Genomic DNA, 17,798 nt, shown 5'->3' with positions numbered 1-17,798 from the left:
TAGCCAGTTGGGAAAACAAAAGCAAACAGGGTATGTCACAAAAAACCGGGAAGAAAAAGCAGCCAGACCGCGTCTATCGTTGCAAGGGTGTAAATCGCATCGCGGAAAGTTTGGAGGTATCAAAGGCGAGGTAAAGACGTGTGGGTGAACAAGCAAATAGGCCCCTAGCATGACCATGCTCGCGGAACTCCGAAACACCGGGTACATCGTGTGAAAGCAAACGCAGACATAGGTTCGTAATATGCCCCAAAGGGCTCCTCCAGATCGGTGTTTGGAACTGGTAGTGGATAATGTGGAATGCGCGAGAATTTGCGGAGATCACAAGCTCATAGTCAACCATTCCTGTAGTTCATTCGTTAGTATTTTTCGTTTGATCTTTGAGCAAATGTTACCTACCCATTCAGCAGGACCAGATGATTGCAAGCCTTGGCCCATAGCACCCATCGGAAGTGCGCCCAGATTCTGGCCTGGGAAAGGACTGGGACTAGCGATGGCAGTGTCTTTTCTGCGCAATGGCGCTCTACCACTCGTATCGTCCGCATCGCCCATTTCGAGCTCCTGTGATTCCGCTTTGCTCGAGCCGCGAACACGCTTCGGCGCAGGAGCGACAGTGCGAGTCTGTGCCAAGTTTACGGAGCTGTTGGACTTAGGCGGACCAGGCGCGATTGGAACCACACCGCTCGGTTTTGAGGATGTCGGTGTGGTAGATGAGGACATGGTACCGGAGGCGCCTCCACCCGAGCCAGTAGATTTTGGAGACTCAGACTCGGCCGCCTTGTGGGACGTTGGAGTCGTCACCGGGGTGTGCGCGATTGAGTTCTTTCGCGACGACTTCTTTGACGATCGCGTAGATGTCGTGCCTACAGGTGCGTTGCCGCTCCCGCGGTTGCGCTTCTTGATTACATCGGTCTTGAGCGACAAGGGCCGAACAACTCCGTGCAGCTTTAAGAACAAGCCACATGCATTGCAAAGTGGATGTCCCTCCGGGTTGCGTCTCCACAAAGGCGTCGTCTGGGTAAAGCAGTTGGTGCAGGTTGTGGGGGCACCGCCGTCACCCTGCTTCGATCCACCAGGACTCTGAGGCCGTGACGGGGCTGCAGAATTAAAGCCAGACTCTGGCGGTGAATTGGGTGACGAGACTAGACCATGCATGCCCTGGTGCAGCATTCCAGCAGCGTTAGGTGTTGAGCTAGTGCGGGGTATTTTCTGGCGTCGTGGATCGCTCCCTCGATTGCGTATGTCGCTTACAGAGGCAGCCGAGCCATGCGTCCGCCCAAGACTGCCCCCAGGACTCCAGTGATCTTGCGGTGAGTGCACCATTTCGGTGCCGCCAATTGTGACCGTCTTGCGTGGGGGTCCTGCCGGGTACCGCGCTTGCATCGGGTTGAACTGATTCGAGAGATTTGTCTCCCACTGGTAGCCAGCATTGAAGTCAAGTGACCCGTCCTCCATCTGCGAGTAGTCCTGTGGCATAGTACGGTCTGCAAACGCGCTTCCCTCGTCGTCCTCGGCGTCAGAATCCGCGCCAAAGGTGAACATGTTCTCCTGGCGTCCCATCTGCATCTCGTGCTGCTGTCGTAGCGGCAGATGGTTGTGGAGTACTTGAGACGGATCTACGTGACTCGACTGGCCAAACGACGACGCTGAGGAGAATGGTAGCGAGCCGCTAGTACTCGTGACTGGACTGAAGACAGAGTCGGGACCGCCAGCTCCAGGATTGAAGATGAACTGCGGCTGCATGGAGGTCGACAGGTTGGAGGGGCGGTGGGGTCCATACGAGGCGCCGCCGTGCGAGTTGCGGATGTCCATGCCACTCCGGTCAAAGTACATCTGGTTGTCCTCGGGTATGGGCTGTGGGGTGGAGACGGTGGAGGGGAAGGCGGAGCTGGGTGGGGAGTAGTAGTCGGTGGAGTTGAGGGAGGAGGCCATGGACTGCTGGTTGAACATGTTGGAGTTGAAGGCGTTGTGGCTCATGAGGGGCGAGCCGACAGGGGAGAAGCCCGAGAAGTTCTGCTGGTAAGGGCCGGCGGAGTGTATGACGGGGTCGTCGTGCATGGAGAAGGTGTCGATGCTGAAGGGGGCCTGGGCCTGTGAGGCTGGGAAGGTGGGGGGCTGCATGGAGTGGTCGAGCGAGTACTGGTGCAGGTCGTGCTCGGCCTGGGCGTCGGTGGGTATCATGATACTGTTGACGGGAGGGACCAGAGGAGAGGCTTCAGCGCGCCGCTTGGGAGGCTGATAAGAGGTTAGTGAGGAAATGGCAGGGCGAGAGATAAGGAACTCACTCGTCGCTCGTCGATGCTGGTCTTGCGGACGTGTCGCGGAACGTAGCCAAATTCATCCTCTCTGTGGATAGTAGGAGGCACCGAGGGCGCGGAGGCGCGGGCGAGGGAGAGGTTGTGGTCGTTGGCTAGATGCGGCTTTCTTATCGGTATCGCTGGGGCTGTTGCATTAAATGGAGCCGCATCCTCATTCGACAATTCGGGCGACAGGCCTGCAGGACTGCCGACGGACGACGGAAATATAAAATCGTCCAGGTTCATGGCGTCGTGGGGCGAGTTCTGCTGTACCTGCGCTTGCTGGTCCTGCGACTTGCGCAGCTGCTGGGCGATGCCGCTGGGAGCGGATCTTGGCGGCGGTCTTGCGCCTGCTGTTGAGGGCGGCGGCGGCATCATTTCAGAGGGATGCGCATCGGGAGCGGGCCTGCGCGCGAGGAATCACAGTTAGCCAGCTGGACGAGGGTGGTCAAGTGGTAGCGACGCAAAAGCAAGTGCGGCATATGCGTACCCTTTATTGCGATCCATCTCGGCGCGGCGCATGTTCATGGCCATCATCCGCCAGGTCAGGTTCTCCATGCGCTCAGCATTGGGAAGCTGCGTCTTTGCCCGCGAGTAGAGCTTCCAGATTTGCGTGCCCAGCGGATCGTTCTTCTGCAGTTGCTCTGGCGATTCCACGCTGGGGGCGCCCGCATCGTTGCCGAAAGCTGGGAAGATGGCATCCTGGAGCATGCCCCTCTTGGAGCTCGTGTCATGGGCCGACTGTACCTCCATTTGGCCCTCTGGTCTGGCAAAGTCCATGGGTTTTCAGACGGGGTGGTGCCCTCTTTGGTGGGCGGCGGATATTGCGAGTGTGCCTCTCACGGGAAAGCGATGATGTAGCTGCGTCGGCGCGTGCTCTGAATCGGATGGGCGCACCCCACGTTAGCTGCGGACCTCAGCTGCAACCAAGCCGAAGTAGGCCCTGCACTGGCACTGGAAGGTAGGCAGCGAGAAATAATACTAGGTTCGAGAGGCCCAGCGTAAGAGCGGGATTGTCAGTTGCTTGATGCGTGCTGAGTGCTGGCCTCGCACAGCGACAACGGCCTGTCACGAGTAGATATTGGACTGTGGCTGCTGTCCTCCACGGGGAACAAGGCTCGAAATGTTCGCGCTCCCGGGACCAGTGAGCGGCGCAATAATTGAATTGCAGCGATGCGGGCTCCAGCGTGCGACGGGCAGCCGGTGGCACTGGGTGGGTCGTGAGTCGTGACGCTGGGCCTTGGTGAGCAGAATGAGATGCCTGTGTGGAGCGTTCGGCACCCACGCTCAGACTACGCTGCCCCCACCATTCACTCTCTTCACTCTCGGACGCCAATCACACGTGCAGCCTGCACCCTAGCTGCTAGGGTCCTGTTTGGGGCGTTCCCTACCCTCGCAGCGCGGCACGCCCTCTCCACACTGTCGTCAAGTGCGCGACTCAGAAAAGCAATGCTGCGCGCACACGACACCCAGACCTGACGCGTTTGCGGCGTGAAGCCTCCGGGCCCGCAGCCACTGCAACCTCAGATGTGCGATGACCCACGGCGGTTGAGCTCATGGCCCGCGAGGTGTGTGTGGGCTGAACGGGAGAATGCTTGCCTGCCGCTTAGCATGCACGCCCTTGCTCCTATCGAGACCGCCTGAACCGTGCTGCGAGGATTCTTGGGAACCCCGGACAGAGTCTCGGAGCTCAGAATTACGAGCGGCCAATTTGTCGGCGTGCTGTGCTGTCGTGCAGACCAGCGACGCCAGTCAACACCAGAGCCCTACCAGAAGAACCCTAGGCCCTCGGTGTCTCGTTTCGAGAACAATTAGAGAAACCACGATTCACGATGCCATCTGCACTGCGCTGATCCCGGGACGTCACTTCCTTCAGGCCTCGCCAATGTTCCCTCTTGACATGTTCTACTGCACGACTACGGCCCACCAACACCAGTCGGCAAAAGCTTACGCGAAGAGACATCTGCAGCCCGCCTCGATTGGCTCCTGCGCATTGCCTACCCGCTCCTGTCGACGTCTACGCTGCGCTACGCTGTAGTCTCGATGGAGGCTGCACTGTTCGACCCAGGGCAAGTATGCCTTGCCTCGCGCCTGCCTCACCGTCACGGCGAGCTTGTCAGCCGACTGCATACAATAGCAGTATTATGTCTTGTGACCAGCGCCGAAACAAGAGGGCTTTCACCGCGTGTATAGATCCATAGCACTCCCATCGTTTACCCGACGGTGGAGCATGTCATCCGAATGGTGCCGAACGCGACTGCATCTCGGCACTTCCTTTCCTAGATTTCCCGATAGCCTCACAAATCTCAGGGTCTTTGTTTACCAGGCCCACACAACGATCCACCGCACATAGCGCGGAGCACGTGGTTGCAAGTGAACTGCGCTTTCAGTCGCTCATCCGACAACGCCTGCCGGTACCAAAACACACACGCCATTGCAGGTTTGTGGCGCACTCAACAACCGTAACACTGCAGCTGACGCCATTGGGCCGCGGCTGCTGCTCCCTCACAGGGCATTGGCACAACCAAACTCTGCTTCTTCACAACTATATACTTTCAATCTCTTGCCTGGGGGGGCCTGACTGACCTGCGGTTCCGCAGTCAAGATCCGGACGGGTGGGAGATACATTACCAGGACAATGCAAGATCCAACGGTGACGCGGTCGGTGGAGACAACTGAACTGTAAAGTCGAGAACATGCAGCTTGTCCTGTAGTCGCTGTCGCAGTGGCGGACGTACCTCTCCTTCTAGAACTATGCACCTACTGCAGTTCAAGATCTCGACTTTATGTTAGGGCCGCATCGGGCAGGGAAGACTCGACGGCTCCTTCAATACACTATCCGACTGACAACGGACCACGTTACATTCCCAACGATCTCGAGGCACGCTGAGCGGTACCTGTGGATCGGACGCCGTTGCTGTCGCTCTCTCGCACTCGGTCCCCTCCTTTCCCAACCGGACGACAATTTTAGCCGCGAGCTGTCCCTAATATCAGCTTACAGGGAGCTGGCTATTGGTGGACTCGTTTCATGCAGCATATTGCTTTTCCAGGTCGAACTGCGTACCCACCGGGTTACCCACCAAAGTAAAGGGTCCAGGGCGATGTTGATCTTTCCACTCGACTCCCTCCGACATCTGCAGTGGCATTACTTCGGCCGTCGATTTCATCTAGCACCAGCCGCGAACACCCAATGTTTGATGTTGCGCGTCCGCTAACCTGGATACAATCGCCGGACCCCTGTTGTCCGACCGCCGTAGTGGAGTTTCACATGTCAAAGGGTCGGAAACACAAAAAGGTACGAATACACATGCGACGCGCAACAGCGTAAACAACTAATCCTGCATCTCACTCCTACACGAATCCTACAGGAACAACCCGCCCGCTAGCAGTTACTCATCAATGACAAAACCATGCATAGACAGGGTAGGCCAGATATTGATCGCACGCAGCGACCCCACGCTCATTGCCCCAGAGAGTAAGCGGCCTCGCTGCTGTATCCCCTGTCTCATGCAAGCCTCCCAATCCACTTGCATCTGACTTGCATGCATGCAATCAGCCAGGATGTGGAGCCCAGACGCTTTGCTAAACCCGACAGATACCGCTCTAACCTCGCTTGTCGCCGCATTGCCGACTTGGGCACGCTACAGACGCAGATGTCGTTCAACACACTTGCAATTTTACCATGCTATTCTGCTTTCTGCGGTCTTGCACTGGCTGTAATCCTGATTTTTCTTCTGGCCCGACCAAGCGAAGCGACCATCCGATCCCGCTCTATTTCATTTCCTTTGTGCTTCTCCAGGGCTACCGCGGAAATATCCGTTGCGAGCACGCAATGTCCGGACGGCTGTATGGCGTGCTGGCAAGTTGTATACCAAAATCCACAACTGACGCGGAACTACCCAACCGCCCGACCCGATGAAGAAATGGTATTACACAGCCCCCCCTCGTCTTAACAAGACGGATGCACGTCTTTGTTGGTCGAGTTGAAACATTGGCTGTCTGCTGAGTGGGCAAGGTCGCATGCGCTCCTGATACGAAAACGCGGGATGCCCGTGGGGGTCCGTGTACGTGATTCATTTAGACGTTGTATATTGGCAAAATGATTCGGGGGAAATTTCCCTCTGGACGATGACGATGGGCCCCCCTCGCCTGTCCGTCTTCTCCTCATCGACCACACGTTGGTCGGTCGCTTGGACGGACGGGCGATCTCCACAGTTGGGCTCGCAACGGTTGGCCATCGTACTGGGGGCCGATCGTGGGTTAAGACGAGGGCGGACGGGAAAGGGTCCTGCTCGTGTGCTTGCTGCCGGGGCGCTGACGTGGAGGCTCGCGTGCTCTTGTTCCGTTTCTAGTCCTTGTTCCGGTTGATCAGGCCAGACCAGCCTTGGTCGGGCGCTGCGACTCGATGTCACTCGAGCGTATTGTAGCGATCAACGCTTTGCCGATGTTGCGAAAATACAATGACGTCTGACGGCGCTACTCGCCGTCTTGGGCGCTGCTCGGCGGGCATGGGTAGCGGGGGTATTGCGTTGCGTGGCTCGGCGGGCGGCGTGAAATGTGCGAATAGCTTCATGCTGTGGTGAAATCGTGAGGCTGTCTCGCAACGAGGTCGAACCGATCGTGATACCCCGGGGACTACCATGGTCCTCCTCACCGTCTTTCCATCTCCATCGTCATCCACTGTCGTCCATCATCTATCCGTCCCAGGTAGGTAAAGTCGCATCAATCCAAAGTATCTTGTCTTGGCATTCCGGAAGAGGCAGTCGAACGGCGGAGCGGAATCGAGTCCAGCAGCAAGAGTAAGCACCATCGAATCCAACACACAAAGACGACACCCGTGTACTTATAACCCTCGCACACGCACGCTCAGACCCAGCGAAAAACCTTACGCACGCATAGATAGGCCGGTGAGACCATCGCTCGTTATCATTGCGCGATTGATAACGCCACGCTTAGTGGTCCATGATTGACCTGCCAACCCCCCCTCCGAGGCTCACAGGGGCCATTGAGCCTCACAAACTCTGAAACCATGTCCACGATAGGAAGGCCAGCCACAGTTCCCCGGACTTCATTGGCTTGTGGGTTGCCGTTTGAAGGCGCAGCGAGGAGATAGTAGAGATAGTGATAGTACCTATCTCTCGGTAAGGACCCTTATCTGATGCAAGGTACGCGGACGTGCATGTATGTCTGTTGCGGGTATGCGGTCGAGCGTTAGTATCATTGGATGAACTGGGAACGGAACGCGGCGAACGGGAGATGTGGTGCTGCGTGGCTGGAAGTTCGGTAGCTTGGAGGTTATCATCTGAAGATGTTGGGGAACTGGGGGAGTGAGACATCTGTGCGCGGTTTTGATAGTAGGACAATGACTAGGGGGCTGGCTCGCCGTCGGCGAATGTCTTGTTCCATTCTGCAAAGTGATTGGAACGACGGATGGGCATAACATGTTGCAATGACGAATGTAGAGGGTAGGATGAGACGGGTGTGGGTATGGATATCGACAGAGCGCGTAACTGAGTACATTGCTGGATATCTACAACGGGTGCACAACCGTGCATCATGACACGACGCGTCGCGTGGACATGAGCAACATTCGTTTCTCTTGCAGTGAACCCTATCTTCCAGCGAGTATAGGTACTTCAGCTGTGACACGCTGCTGTGATCTGACCCAGTCCATCTCTTGTTGGCTGGCAAGAATACTGCGTGTCTCCAAAGGAGAGATGGGGGTACCTGGCTTCCCTATCTCCTTCACAATATCCGTCTCGTCTATCGTTGTAGATACAACTCCGCGGCGCGTTATCGTCGATGCGTATCGTGGTACTCCTGGTGGGATGTTGCATAATCTCTCTCCTCTCAGCCCTCCGCCTCACTTATCGCCCTCCTTGCCCTCCTTATCACCCCCTCCCCCCTTGACCGTCTCTTCACCCAGAACTTTACTCGCAGCCATAAACCTACGAATGTTCCATTAGTACGCCATCCAGTTCCAGTGTTGCAGTATTCCAGCCCAGCCCAACACCTTCCAGCCACCCTGCTGTTCCGCGGGACTACTCACATAGCGCCAGCGTACCCACCCAGACCACGCATGTCCTGCGCCTGACCGGCTGTCATACGCATCAGACTTTCCAGATCCGACATATTCGCCGTCAACTGCGCGAGTTGCGCTTGTAGGTGCGAGAGTTGGCGCGGCTTCTGCGAGGGGACGGTGCTGAGGCGTGAACCGCCGGCGGGGGTGTGGGAGCGGGGGACGTTTGACATTGCGATTGTCGAATCGTTTTCCTTTACGAGAGCGGCGGTTCGAGATTAGGTAGGGTCGAGAGGCTTAGAAGGAGTGTGTTTGTTTGTGTTGTCTTGGACTGTGTGTGGGGGAAGGCGCGTCGCACGGCATCGGCTTTGTTGGTGGGACTCCCGCGGCGAAAAGGCCTTGGCGGCTGATTGATTATCCACCGAAGGTCGTCGCACTTTTTCCCTCCAGGAGCAGCCTTTTTTGTTCATCGCAACATGACTGTGTACCGCCATTGACACGTCGTCCTACCGAATTACTCCATTTCTGGTATTACAGGAAACATGGCCACCCTTCAGACGGTTCGTCGGTGGATTATGACTGCTGCCGTCGCTTCGATTACGATTACGGGTACTATCTACGGTGCCGGATTGAAGGGGCAGCAGGAAGTTAAACAGGTATGTTCCATCATCCTTCACATGTTGCAGCTCTCCTCCCGACAGTCATTCCCCTTAATGCGCACGCTGAGCATTCCTTCGCTTCAACCCTCCACCTGTCATCACCCACTAACCCCACTCCTCATAGAAAACACGATACATGATCGAAGCCACCCCCGAAGAACGCATCGCACAGCTCGAAACTACGCGCGCCGAGTTAATGCTCAAGAAGAACGAGATGGAGAGGAAGATGGCGGGATTTGCTGAGCGTAGGAGGGAGAAAGAGGCGCGGGAGAATGGGAAATGAGAGCTGGAAAAGCTGGGGTCGAACAACTATGATGGCGGGATGGGGTAATTCAATACGGCAGAAAGAGTGGTTCAGCTGGCATACACGAGAGGCGAGGGCTGGGAGATGAAGAGACGGGAGTATGAAGGTGCGCTGATGAGGGTATCGGCTCTCCGGTCGCAATAACGCACGACTGGCGAATTGGGAGATACGCGGCCGACATCACCCCACCTGATGCTGGCATATGTCCTTCGAAAAACTATGCCACTCCCTCGGTCCACCGTCTCACGCAACGCCGATCCAAACGTTCACACATCCTCGAAACGAAGAGCCGACACACTCGACACCCATCTCGATCACTTCGCCAACCCCACATACAAGCACCAGCAGCTTCAGAATTCCCACCAAACAGCGAACATGAGTTACAATCCATGTCAGCTATTACCCACACGCTTTGTCATCATCCCCTCCGCGGACCACATCGCCACGTCGATCTTTGTCGATCCTACCATACCCTCTGCCGTCGCGTTAGGAGTTCCCGTCTCGCCTCGGTTCGCCCTGCCCACCGCTCTCGATTCGAACGACCCTGCAGATTTTGTATCCGCTAGAATATATTGCTGAGGGTCCAGTGAGTGGTCGCGTGAGGCTGAGTGGATCGTCTGTCATCGAGATTGGAGAGGGTTTGCAACATCAACGGCACGGCGTTGATCTTTACACGGCCTTGCAGGTGAGCTGTATGGCGACGACATGGGTTATGTTCTGCGGAGATGGGCTACTACGGGCGGAGGAGGACGCTATTGTCATGTTGAATTCGATTGTGGACAGATGTCTGTGCTGACGGACATCTGTCCACAATCGAATTCAACATGACAATAGCGTCCTCCTCCGCCCGTAATAACCTATCACCCGATGCCCTTGATGTGTCGCGCTCCTCTACAAGCTTTCATGTCGATTTACCGAAGGATACGATGTTTGGCTTGTACAAAGCCTCCTTCCCACTGGGATGAAGTTAACCCGCCAATCCACTGTATGATATTTGGGATTGGACCATACAAACCTTCAAGTATTGTACAATCCCAAACATCATACGGTGACTTGGCGGGGTTCTACTGGCAGGTTTTGGTTTTGGAGATGACTTGGATTGGATCGGAGGTTAAGCATCTTGTGGAGCTGTGCGATGGAATCTCGTTACTTGGTCTTGCGAAGGATGGGCGAGAAGTGGCTGTTCTAAGCGGATTTTGAGAGTGTGGGGAAGGTACACTTCCCTTTTACAGGTGGACTACAAGAGATCTACTAGATACCAAAAGATCTAATAAATTTTAGAAATACACGAGCTAGACAATTCGTGTATTATCAAAATTTATTAGATCCTTTGGTATCTAGCAGATCCCTTGTAATCCACCTGTAAAAGAAAGGTACTGTTGCCTGCGTACGTTACTGTTGTTTCTGTACTTCTCACATGCCACTCCTGCTGTTCAAGATCATTGCTTCTCTATTCCCTCTATGCGCAATCATGCCTCCTCAATTGTCTGCGGCAGCAACTTCCTTCCAAAGACACAAAGTGTCATAATTCGGCGCTCGAGCATACGCAGTTTCTTACCACAAGAATCGGCCATCCGCTCGACCACGTTGATTCTTTCTTTCATCAGCCAGTCATATGTGCTTCTTCGATCAACAACGATCAATAACGCTTCTTCGATTTCAATACCTGTTAACTGTGTGTACTCTTCTGGTGCCTGTCACCCCTATAGACGACCCTCTTCATGGCCTCCATTCCGTATTCAACAGCATCCTCCCATCAAAGCGTGAAGAACTCAAGATACCCCTCCATCTCTCCACCAACATGTATCACATGCTTCCCTATATTCTCATTCGCCATCTCCGCCGCCCCAGGAAGATCCCTCAACCCCATTTCCCTCCCACTAACCTTCAGCACAAGCGTCTCCCCAGCCTCAAACACCATACCCGTCGGCCAAAGCTGGACACGCAACCTAACCACCTCCCCCGGCGCAACCTTGTCCTCGCGCTCCATCGACAGCGTTTCCCACGTCTTGCCCCGCAGCGCGTCTGACACATGGCGTTTAGACGCGCGCAACATGCCGCTGGGACCGAGGTACCGCCAGACCCTATTTTGCGTCATTTTTTCCGCGACTTCAGAGGGTGTGTGGGCCGGAATGGGAATGTTTAGGTGAGAAAGCATGGTTCCTGTTGCGGAGGCTTTGAAGATGTGGGCGTGGATGTCTAGGTCGTTGTGGTCCTGGGCTGCGATGGAGAGGACGATGGTGGAAGGGCCGGTGAGGATGGTTTTGCTCGGGAAGGTGTATGTGAAGGTTAGTTCGGAGGAGGAGTCGGCTTGATACTCGATTGTGGTTTTTGAGAGGGGCGCGGTTGGGGTGAGGGTGCCGGTGGGATGGAGATGCAGTTTCTGGACTGTGGTGGTGGGGAGGTGCCATGGTAGGTCTGGGTATTCTTGGTCTAGTAAGGCTGGTTTGGTGAAGTTCAAAAAGGCCATGCGGACGGGTGCTGTCTGCGGCCAGTTGTTGGAAAGGCCTTTGAGGTGGAAGTCGAAGAATCGAGCGAGGTCTGCGGTGCGGCTTGGACTGTAGAGGTCGTACCATTCCTGAGTTGCGTGGAGTACGAGCCTAGATGCGGAGTTGTCAGTAACTGCAAAACGTGTGGACGAGAGCAAGATGGAGGTATACGCACCATTTATCTGGATGCTGCATCTCCTCGAAAGCTCGTAGGGCGCCAATGGTATGGAGAGTCGATGAATAGCTGGCCCCGATATAAGCAGGCACCTTGATCCTCGCCATATCCACACGCTTATCCTCGAGATATCCCTTCGGCACAGGATTCATATGGGCCATTGCAGCATAATCCTCCACCATGTTCTTCCCTGCCAACATAGTGGCAACCCATTCATTGAACCCCGTATTTGGAATTCCTCCACGTAGCGACTGCTCGCGCAGAGGATCCGATAAGCCCTCCAAAGGCGCAATGCACGTCAAATGTGGTGGCTGCTCAGCCGCGATAAACCACTGGGATATTGCGAGCCAGGAGTTGCCTGATAGGGCTAATCTGCCAGAGCACCAGGGGATCTTGGCGAGCTCTTCGATGGCGTCGTGGCCATCGCGTCCTTCGGTGCTGCCCCAGAAGTGGATGTTGCCCCCGGAGTTGTTCACGCCTCTTGGGTCTACCATGACAATGGCGTAGCCACGCGGTACCCATTCTGCAGGATCGAGACTGGGGTTGTGGTTAGTGAGGGATTCGCCTTCTGCTTTCATGCTGTCTTTATTCTAGGCTTACCCTTCGAAGCCTTCGTAGCCTGATAGTTGGGTCTCTGGTATACCGGCTCGGAGTGGCATGCCATGAATGTTCAGCATTCCCGTTCCAGTCTTGCCATATGGGCCCCACATGACGATTGCAGGTACCTTCTCGTCGGTTTTGGGACGGAATACGTCGGCATAGATCACCGTTCCATCTCTAAGCGTAAGGGCTTGGTCTTGGTCGAAGATAGTCGTTGTTGTAAACGGCCGGTATGTTGGTTGCTTTCTGTGACCCGGGGGAAGTTCGGTCGTCCTTTGGTTCAGTGGAGGGATGTTCTGCTTGCCAGCGTCGAGAAATTTGACGTCGACTGAGCCGATTTTGATTGAAGTCATAGTAGCGAAGAGACGATGTCAAGGGATTAAGAGGTGATAGAAGTTTTTGAGAAGGAATTGATTTGATCGTATACCAACAGTGGAACATCATGCGCAACGGCACTATTTATGCCCGCTTTTCGAAGCATGGTTATCAACTCCACATTCCGGTTTGCATTACCGCATCTACCGTTGGGAACACCCGACGTTAAGGTGTGGTAGGCTTGAGTTTAGGGACATAGATGGTGGAGGACTAAGAGGAGGATGATTATGTATTATCGGCATGCATGTTTGTCCGGTTCCGTTGTTCGATGATCGTACAACACCACTGGGCATGCTCGGCCGAAAGACTTGGCACATACTCCCCAACCATGTTTGATGTTCAACGCGTCGACACTAACAGGGTCGGAGAGATACAATTGCTAGCTCCCGGCAACCTCCTGGGTTAGTACCTGCATTGCCTACGTACGTGCTGTGGCGCGCAGTGATGCGCGGCATGCGCGGGTACCGACTGCGGTGACCAGAACCGTGAGTACAAGACGGGAACTTTCCACGTTTACTTCACTGTATTAGTCCGTTCATCTCAATCCCAACCTTACCCTCGCTGCTACGACCCGCGAAATATAATTCACCAATCCACCAACACAAGCCATGACTACAAAATCCAACAAGGCGCTGTACGTCGACGAGGATGGGCAAATCCAGATTCGAAACGACATCAAACACGAAGAAACTGCGGCCAACGAGATAGTGGTGGAAGTGAAATACTCAGGCGTCAACCCGGCGGACGCCAAACACTCACAGCTTGGCATTCGTTCGACAGTCAGTGGCTACGACTTTTGCGGCACTGTTGTATCGACACCTACCGGGTCGCGCTTCAAGAAGGGAACCACCGTGGCTGGCTATACACCCTCGGGCATTGGCCGACCTCTGAAGTACGGCGTGCACCAACGCCGTATTGTGTGCCCAGAAGACATGGTATTCGAAGTGCCGTCCAATCTTCCGGAGAGCCACGCCGCAGCGCTGACTGTAGTGGCGATGACGGCTGCAGACGCGGTATTCAATCTTTTCCGATTCCCTTTGCCCAGCGCTCCGGCGGCATATACGCAGCCTGTTCTGGTTTGGGGTGCTTCTTCTAGCGTCGGCTTCAGCGCCGTCCAGTTCCTGCGTGCCAGTGGGTGCAAGAATATCTTGGTGACTGCTTCGCCAGCCCGGCATGAGCTACTGAAGAAGATTGGAGCAACGCTTGTTTTCGATTACGCTTCGTCGACGGTTGTGTCTGATATTGCCGCTGCGGTGAAGGCTCTTGGTGAGGGCCCGATCTCTCATGCCCTGGACGCAGTCGGTACATCGTCTTCAGCAGATCTGGTCGTGCGAAGCGTGAACAATCCTTCAGCTACTTTGGTTTCTGTGACCAAATTCGATGGCGGGTTCCGCATGCCAGTCGCGTACACAAAAGACAGCTGGCGCATCCAGCCACCTGGGGTTCCGCATATAATCGAGACTCCTGCCAGGCCGGAAGACCATTGGAATGCCTGGAAGGCATTGCAATGGGCCGTGGAGAACTACGGCGACCGCTTCGAGCTCCCGAATGTAGAAGTTTTCCAAGGCACTGCCGAGGACGCGTTGCAGCAGGTTGTCAAAGTCGGTGGATTTGGAAGAGGGTTTGGAAAACTAGTCATCCAACAGCCCCTGCTTTGAGTCGAGTTATTGGGGTTGTGGAGGCGGTAATGAGCTCACCAACATACTGCTAGTGGTAGTATGAGAAAAGGACATTGGTAATCGTGTAGATATCACATGTGTTAGCAATACGTAGAGAAGCAGAGCCAAGTAGCACTCGCATCTGCCTCTCTAGTACTTACGGTCCTTCAAACTAACCGCAGTCTGCTCTATATGGCACTGATGCAGTTGAAATCTCTCATGAAGCAAACATGGGTGCTTTGCGAGTAAGCTCTTAGCAGACAACGGATCATTTAGCAGCATCGCATGATCATCGCGTTACATATAGACCTACATTTTCCTCTCCTCGGATGACCGGAGCTATGCGTCTATCGCAGGAAGCATTGCCCTTTTCGAGGAGCCCTTGCTTGCAACGCACCCAGACTGTCGGGTCCACCTTTTCAAGGACAACCCCACCATATGCACGATAGCATGCGTACAGTATCGGGCGCGTCACCTCGATTGGCGACGTGCTTTCGTCTCCTTACCGATGAGAAACGTGTGATGATGCGTTTGGGCGTATCATGCACTACCAGTCGGCTTTGAGCGAGCCAATGGAGGGCTGTGGGTTTTGTGGGAGATGCCGTTGGGGGAGAGCAATTCCCGGTGCAGACATCGCTTTTTTCCTTAGGAAACGAATTGGTCGCCTTGGCCATTTGAACGTGTGTTTTGGTATCGCTGATAGAGTTTAGGGTAAAACATATTGCTCGTTTTCCGGGGACGTGGTAGCACATAACGGTGTGATAGACGTACAAGAGAGCGAAAGAGGAAGGCATGCATTGGGTGTGAGCTTGTAGGTCCTTCGCGCCCGAAATTTAGGTCCAACGTCGGTGTATTCGCTGACTCGTCACTGATTAGGATCGTTCGATGCAGTCAATTTCAGACACACCGGCATTCAGACGCGAGCCACTCTGGTGTGAGTAGCTGTCAACAAGTCTTCTCTTCACACGTGGACAGAGTGACCTTGGTTACGCCGCACTGCTATCGCGGTAATCGCGGAGGGGGGCGGTCACCGAGGAAGTTTGAGTACCGGTAAGGATGCGCATTGTCCAAGGGATGTGAGCGTGGTCAGGTCTGACACCTCACCTCACCTCAAGCCACATTGTGCACGACAGCTATAACGTAGCATCAGTATAGCTCTACAACGAGTTTGTAAAGGTTGAGGCGTCCAGGTGGAGTAATACAATCTGCTCAATCAAACTTTCGACCATCCTTCTCCGTGCCGCACCTTCTCGAAGGCGCATCTGCGACCCGCCATCTGGGTTCAGCCGTGTGATGGGGCGCTCCTTGAATCCGCAACACGGTTTGGACATTGGATCATCACAACAGGCGCCAAACTGTAGTGCGTTACGGGCCGCAATCCAGCGTTGTGGGCGTAAAGAGAGCAGCATCGACTCGTGGGGACGGCAAAAGAGAGGAAGGAAGGTAGTACCAACAGCTATGTTGATTTGCCGTCTTCGCTTCAAGCGGCTAGCGCGAACCACATCGTGACAGCCCGTCGGTCGCCTCGTTATCTCCCACGCACCATCCCACTCGCAATTACCCATCGCACACCAGTCCAGCAAGCAACATAGCATTCAGAAGATGGCATATCGGTAATGGTGAACAAGAAAAAGCAACAGTGAACCGCATAGTTGGTGTAGTTTTAGGCATCCACAAACACGCGCGAACCAGTACACCGGGACATCGGTCACGTCCGCGTCCTTCAGCCGCACGGACATGCACTGTGGCCCTCCCTTCTTCGACGTATGCCGTCATCGAAGCAAAGCCTTTCTCGTAAAACCGCTGTGTAAGAGAAGGGATATGTAACGCCGCGCGGTAAGGGTGGGAAATGCAAGATGGGGGTTAGGGAGCGGCCTGTGCAACGTCGAGCTGCGTTCCAGCGCCTTTGCTTTTTTCCTCGTCTCGATTCAAACGGCATGTCAAAAAGATGGTGTCCACGTCGGATTCAAGTCAAGGGGTGGCTTTAGCCACTTGTTCCTGCTCTTCTTTTTCTTCTCTCCTCTCCTCCCTTCTCGTCGCCGCACTTGTCCCCGAGTGCTGCATCTCTCCTACCACCCGCGCATTTTCTTCTTCTTCCTCTTCCTTGCCAAGTGCCTTCGTCGAAGCCGTTACGCTAGTTCAGCCTTGAGGATTGCATCATCGAAATCGGGTAGCATTATCCAGGCTCAGAGTTGCTCTTGTTGAGGCTACAAAGGCCGTAGGTGGAGGCAACTGGCAATACTGGATCCGACTGAACCCCGTCAGTTGGGATGTTGCGACAAGATTGTTAAGAGGTGGTGTCGAGATTGTTCACGATTAGAGCAGAAGAGTATACAAGAAGAGCTCATCGCAGATCCAAAGCGTATCACAATAAAACCCCGAGCTTCGCATCCACCCAGCCTAGAGCCCTAGCGCGATCAACCTCAGAAACGAATATATCACATCGACTCGTCCCGTTCCGGTTTCCAATACGCCCATTCCACGACTCGTCTACGCTCGATACGACCCCATCCAACGCCTCCCGACCATGTGCTACATCGTCTACACCATACACGTGTGCAACCACTGGATACCCCAACCCCAACCCAACAACGGCCCCATACTACGCATATGCGAAGAAGCCGAGAAGCTACGCCTCGGCCACCCCTGCCCAGAAACACAACGAGAGCACAAAGTCATGAACCGAAGTCAAGGCATGTGTACAGGCTGCATGTGGAAGAAAGTCAGCAAGTAAGCCATCCTCCAGATCGCTCAACGTGGTCAAGGAAAGAAAAAGCGGGGACAATATGTGGGGGTTCTTTGACGAAAGAGCCGCGGCAGAATCAAATAGCAGGAATGTGGAGATGGGATAAGGGAAAAGGAAAAGGGAAAAGAACAGGATTACGGGGTGGAGAAGGGCCGATAATCTGCCTCTTCTTTGCTCGTTTAGCCCTTCATAGGCGGAGACGACCGTCAACCGTCCGTCGACCGCTTCACTCTGGCTTTCCAAGGTTCTGTGTCGCGGGTCGGCGTGGGCGGTCATGATGACAGGCACATGCCGAAAATAAGGCCGCGTGTGAACGCCCACCTTCCCAACCGGAACTGCCATTGCGAGGCTGAGAGAGCAGCGACACGTGCGGCTTAGCTCTGGCGGTGCATGCACGATACGGCCCGGGTCTCGGTCCGACCAAGGTGTCAGATTTGCCGTTTGTCTGGGGGATTCGCTGGGTGAGCTTGAGGGTTCTT

At 54.8% G+C, this 17,798-nt stretch overlaps 6 protein-coding genes across 6 annotated transcripts; 3 read left to right on the top strand and 3 right to left on the bottom strand.

Annotated features, from left to right (window-relative positions):
- Positions 1–318: 318 nt before the first annotated feature.
- J4E84_001562 (uncharacterized protein) lies at positions 319–3,047 on the bottom strand (the record flags this gene model as incomplete). Its single annotated transcript, XM_049384194.1, has 4 exons — positions 319–342; positions 397–2,232; positions 2,283–2,700; positions 2,785–3,047. 4 exons carry the CDS (start codon positions 3,045–3,047, stop codon positions 319–321), a joined length of 2,541 nt encoding a protein of 846 aa, XP_049247550.1.
- A 5,110-nt stretch (positions 3,048–8,157) lies between these two features.
- Positions 8,158–8,546, bottom strand: J4E84_001561 (uncharacterized protein; the record flags this gene model as incomplete). The annotated part of the gene is made up of 2 exons (XM_049384193.1): positions 8,158–8,242; positions 8,344–8,546. 2 exons carry the CDS (start codon positions 8,544–8,546, stop codon positions 8,158–8,160), a joined length of 288 nt encoding a protein of 95 aa, XP_049247549.1.
- Positions 8,547–8,855: 309 nt separating this feature from the next.
- Positions 8,856–9,255, top strand: J4E84_001560 (uncharacterized protein; the record flags this gene model as incomplete). The annotated part of the gene is made up of 2 exons (XM_049384192.1): positions 8,856–8,969; positions 9,097–9,255. The coding sequence occupies 2 exons, from the start codon at positions 8,856–8,858 to the stop codon at positions 9,253–9,255; spliced, it is 273 nt and encodes a 90-aa protein (XP_049247548.1).
- Positions 9,256–11,032: 1,777 nt separating this feature from the next.
- On the bottom strand, positions 11,033–12,893 carry J4E84_001559 (uncharacterized protein; the record flags this gene model as incomplete). The annotated part of the gene is made up of 3 exons (XM_049384191.1): positions 11,033–11,876; positions 11,941–12,477; positions 12,541–12,893. The coding sequence occupies 3 exons, from the start codon at positions 12,891–12,893 to the stop codon at positions 11,033–11,035; spliced, it is 1,734 nt and encodes a 577-aa protein (XP_049247547.1).
- A 630-nt stretch (positions 12,894–13,523) lies between these two features.
- On the top strand, positions 13,524–14,573 carry J4E84_001558 (uncharacterized protein; the record flags this gene model as incomplete). Its single annotated transcript, XM_049384190.1, has 1 exon — positions 13,524–14,573. One exon carries the CDS (start codon positions 13,524–13,526, stop codon positions 14,571–14,573), a length of 1,050 nt encoding a protein of 349 aa, XP_049247546.1.
- A 2,527-nt stretch (positions 14,574–17,100) lies between these two features.
- On the top strand, positions 17,101–17,307 carry J4E84_001557 (uncharacterized protein; the record flags this gene model as incomplete). The annotated part of the gene is made up of 1 exon (XM_049384189.1): positions 17,101–17,307. One exon carries the CDS (start codon positions 17,101–17,103, stop codon positions 17,305–17,307), a length of 207 nt encoding a protein of 68 aa, XP_049247545.1.
- Positions 17,308–17,798: the final 491 nt, after the last annotated feature.

The sequence above is a fragment of the Alternaria hordeiaustralica genome (genome assembly GCF_023758085.1).
Source record: "Alternaria hordeiaustralica strain BMP 2776 chromosome Unknown scaffold_2, whole genome shotgun sequence".
Classification (NCBI taxonomy): Eukaryota; Fungi; Ascomycota; class Dothideomycetes; order Pleosporales; family Pleosporaceae; genus Alternaria; species Alternaria hordeiaustralica.
Note: the sequence above shows the minus strand (reverse complement) of the source record. Positions and strands in the feature narration are given on the sequence as shown.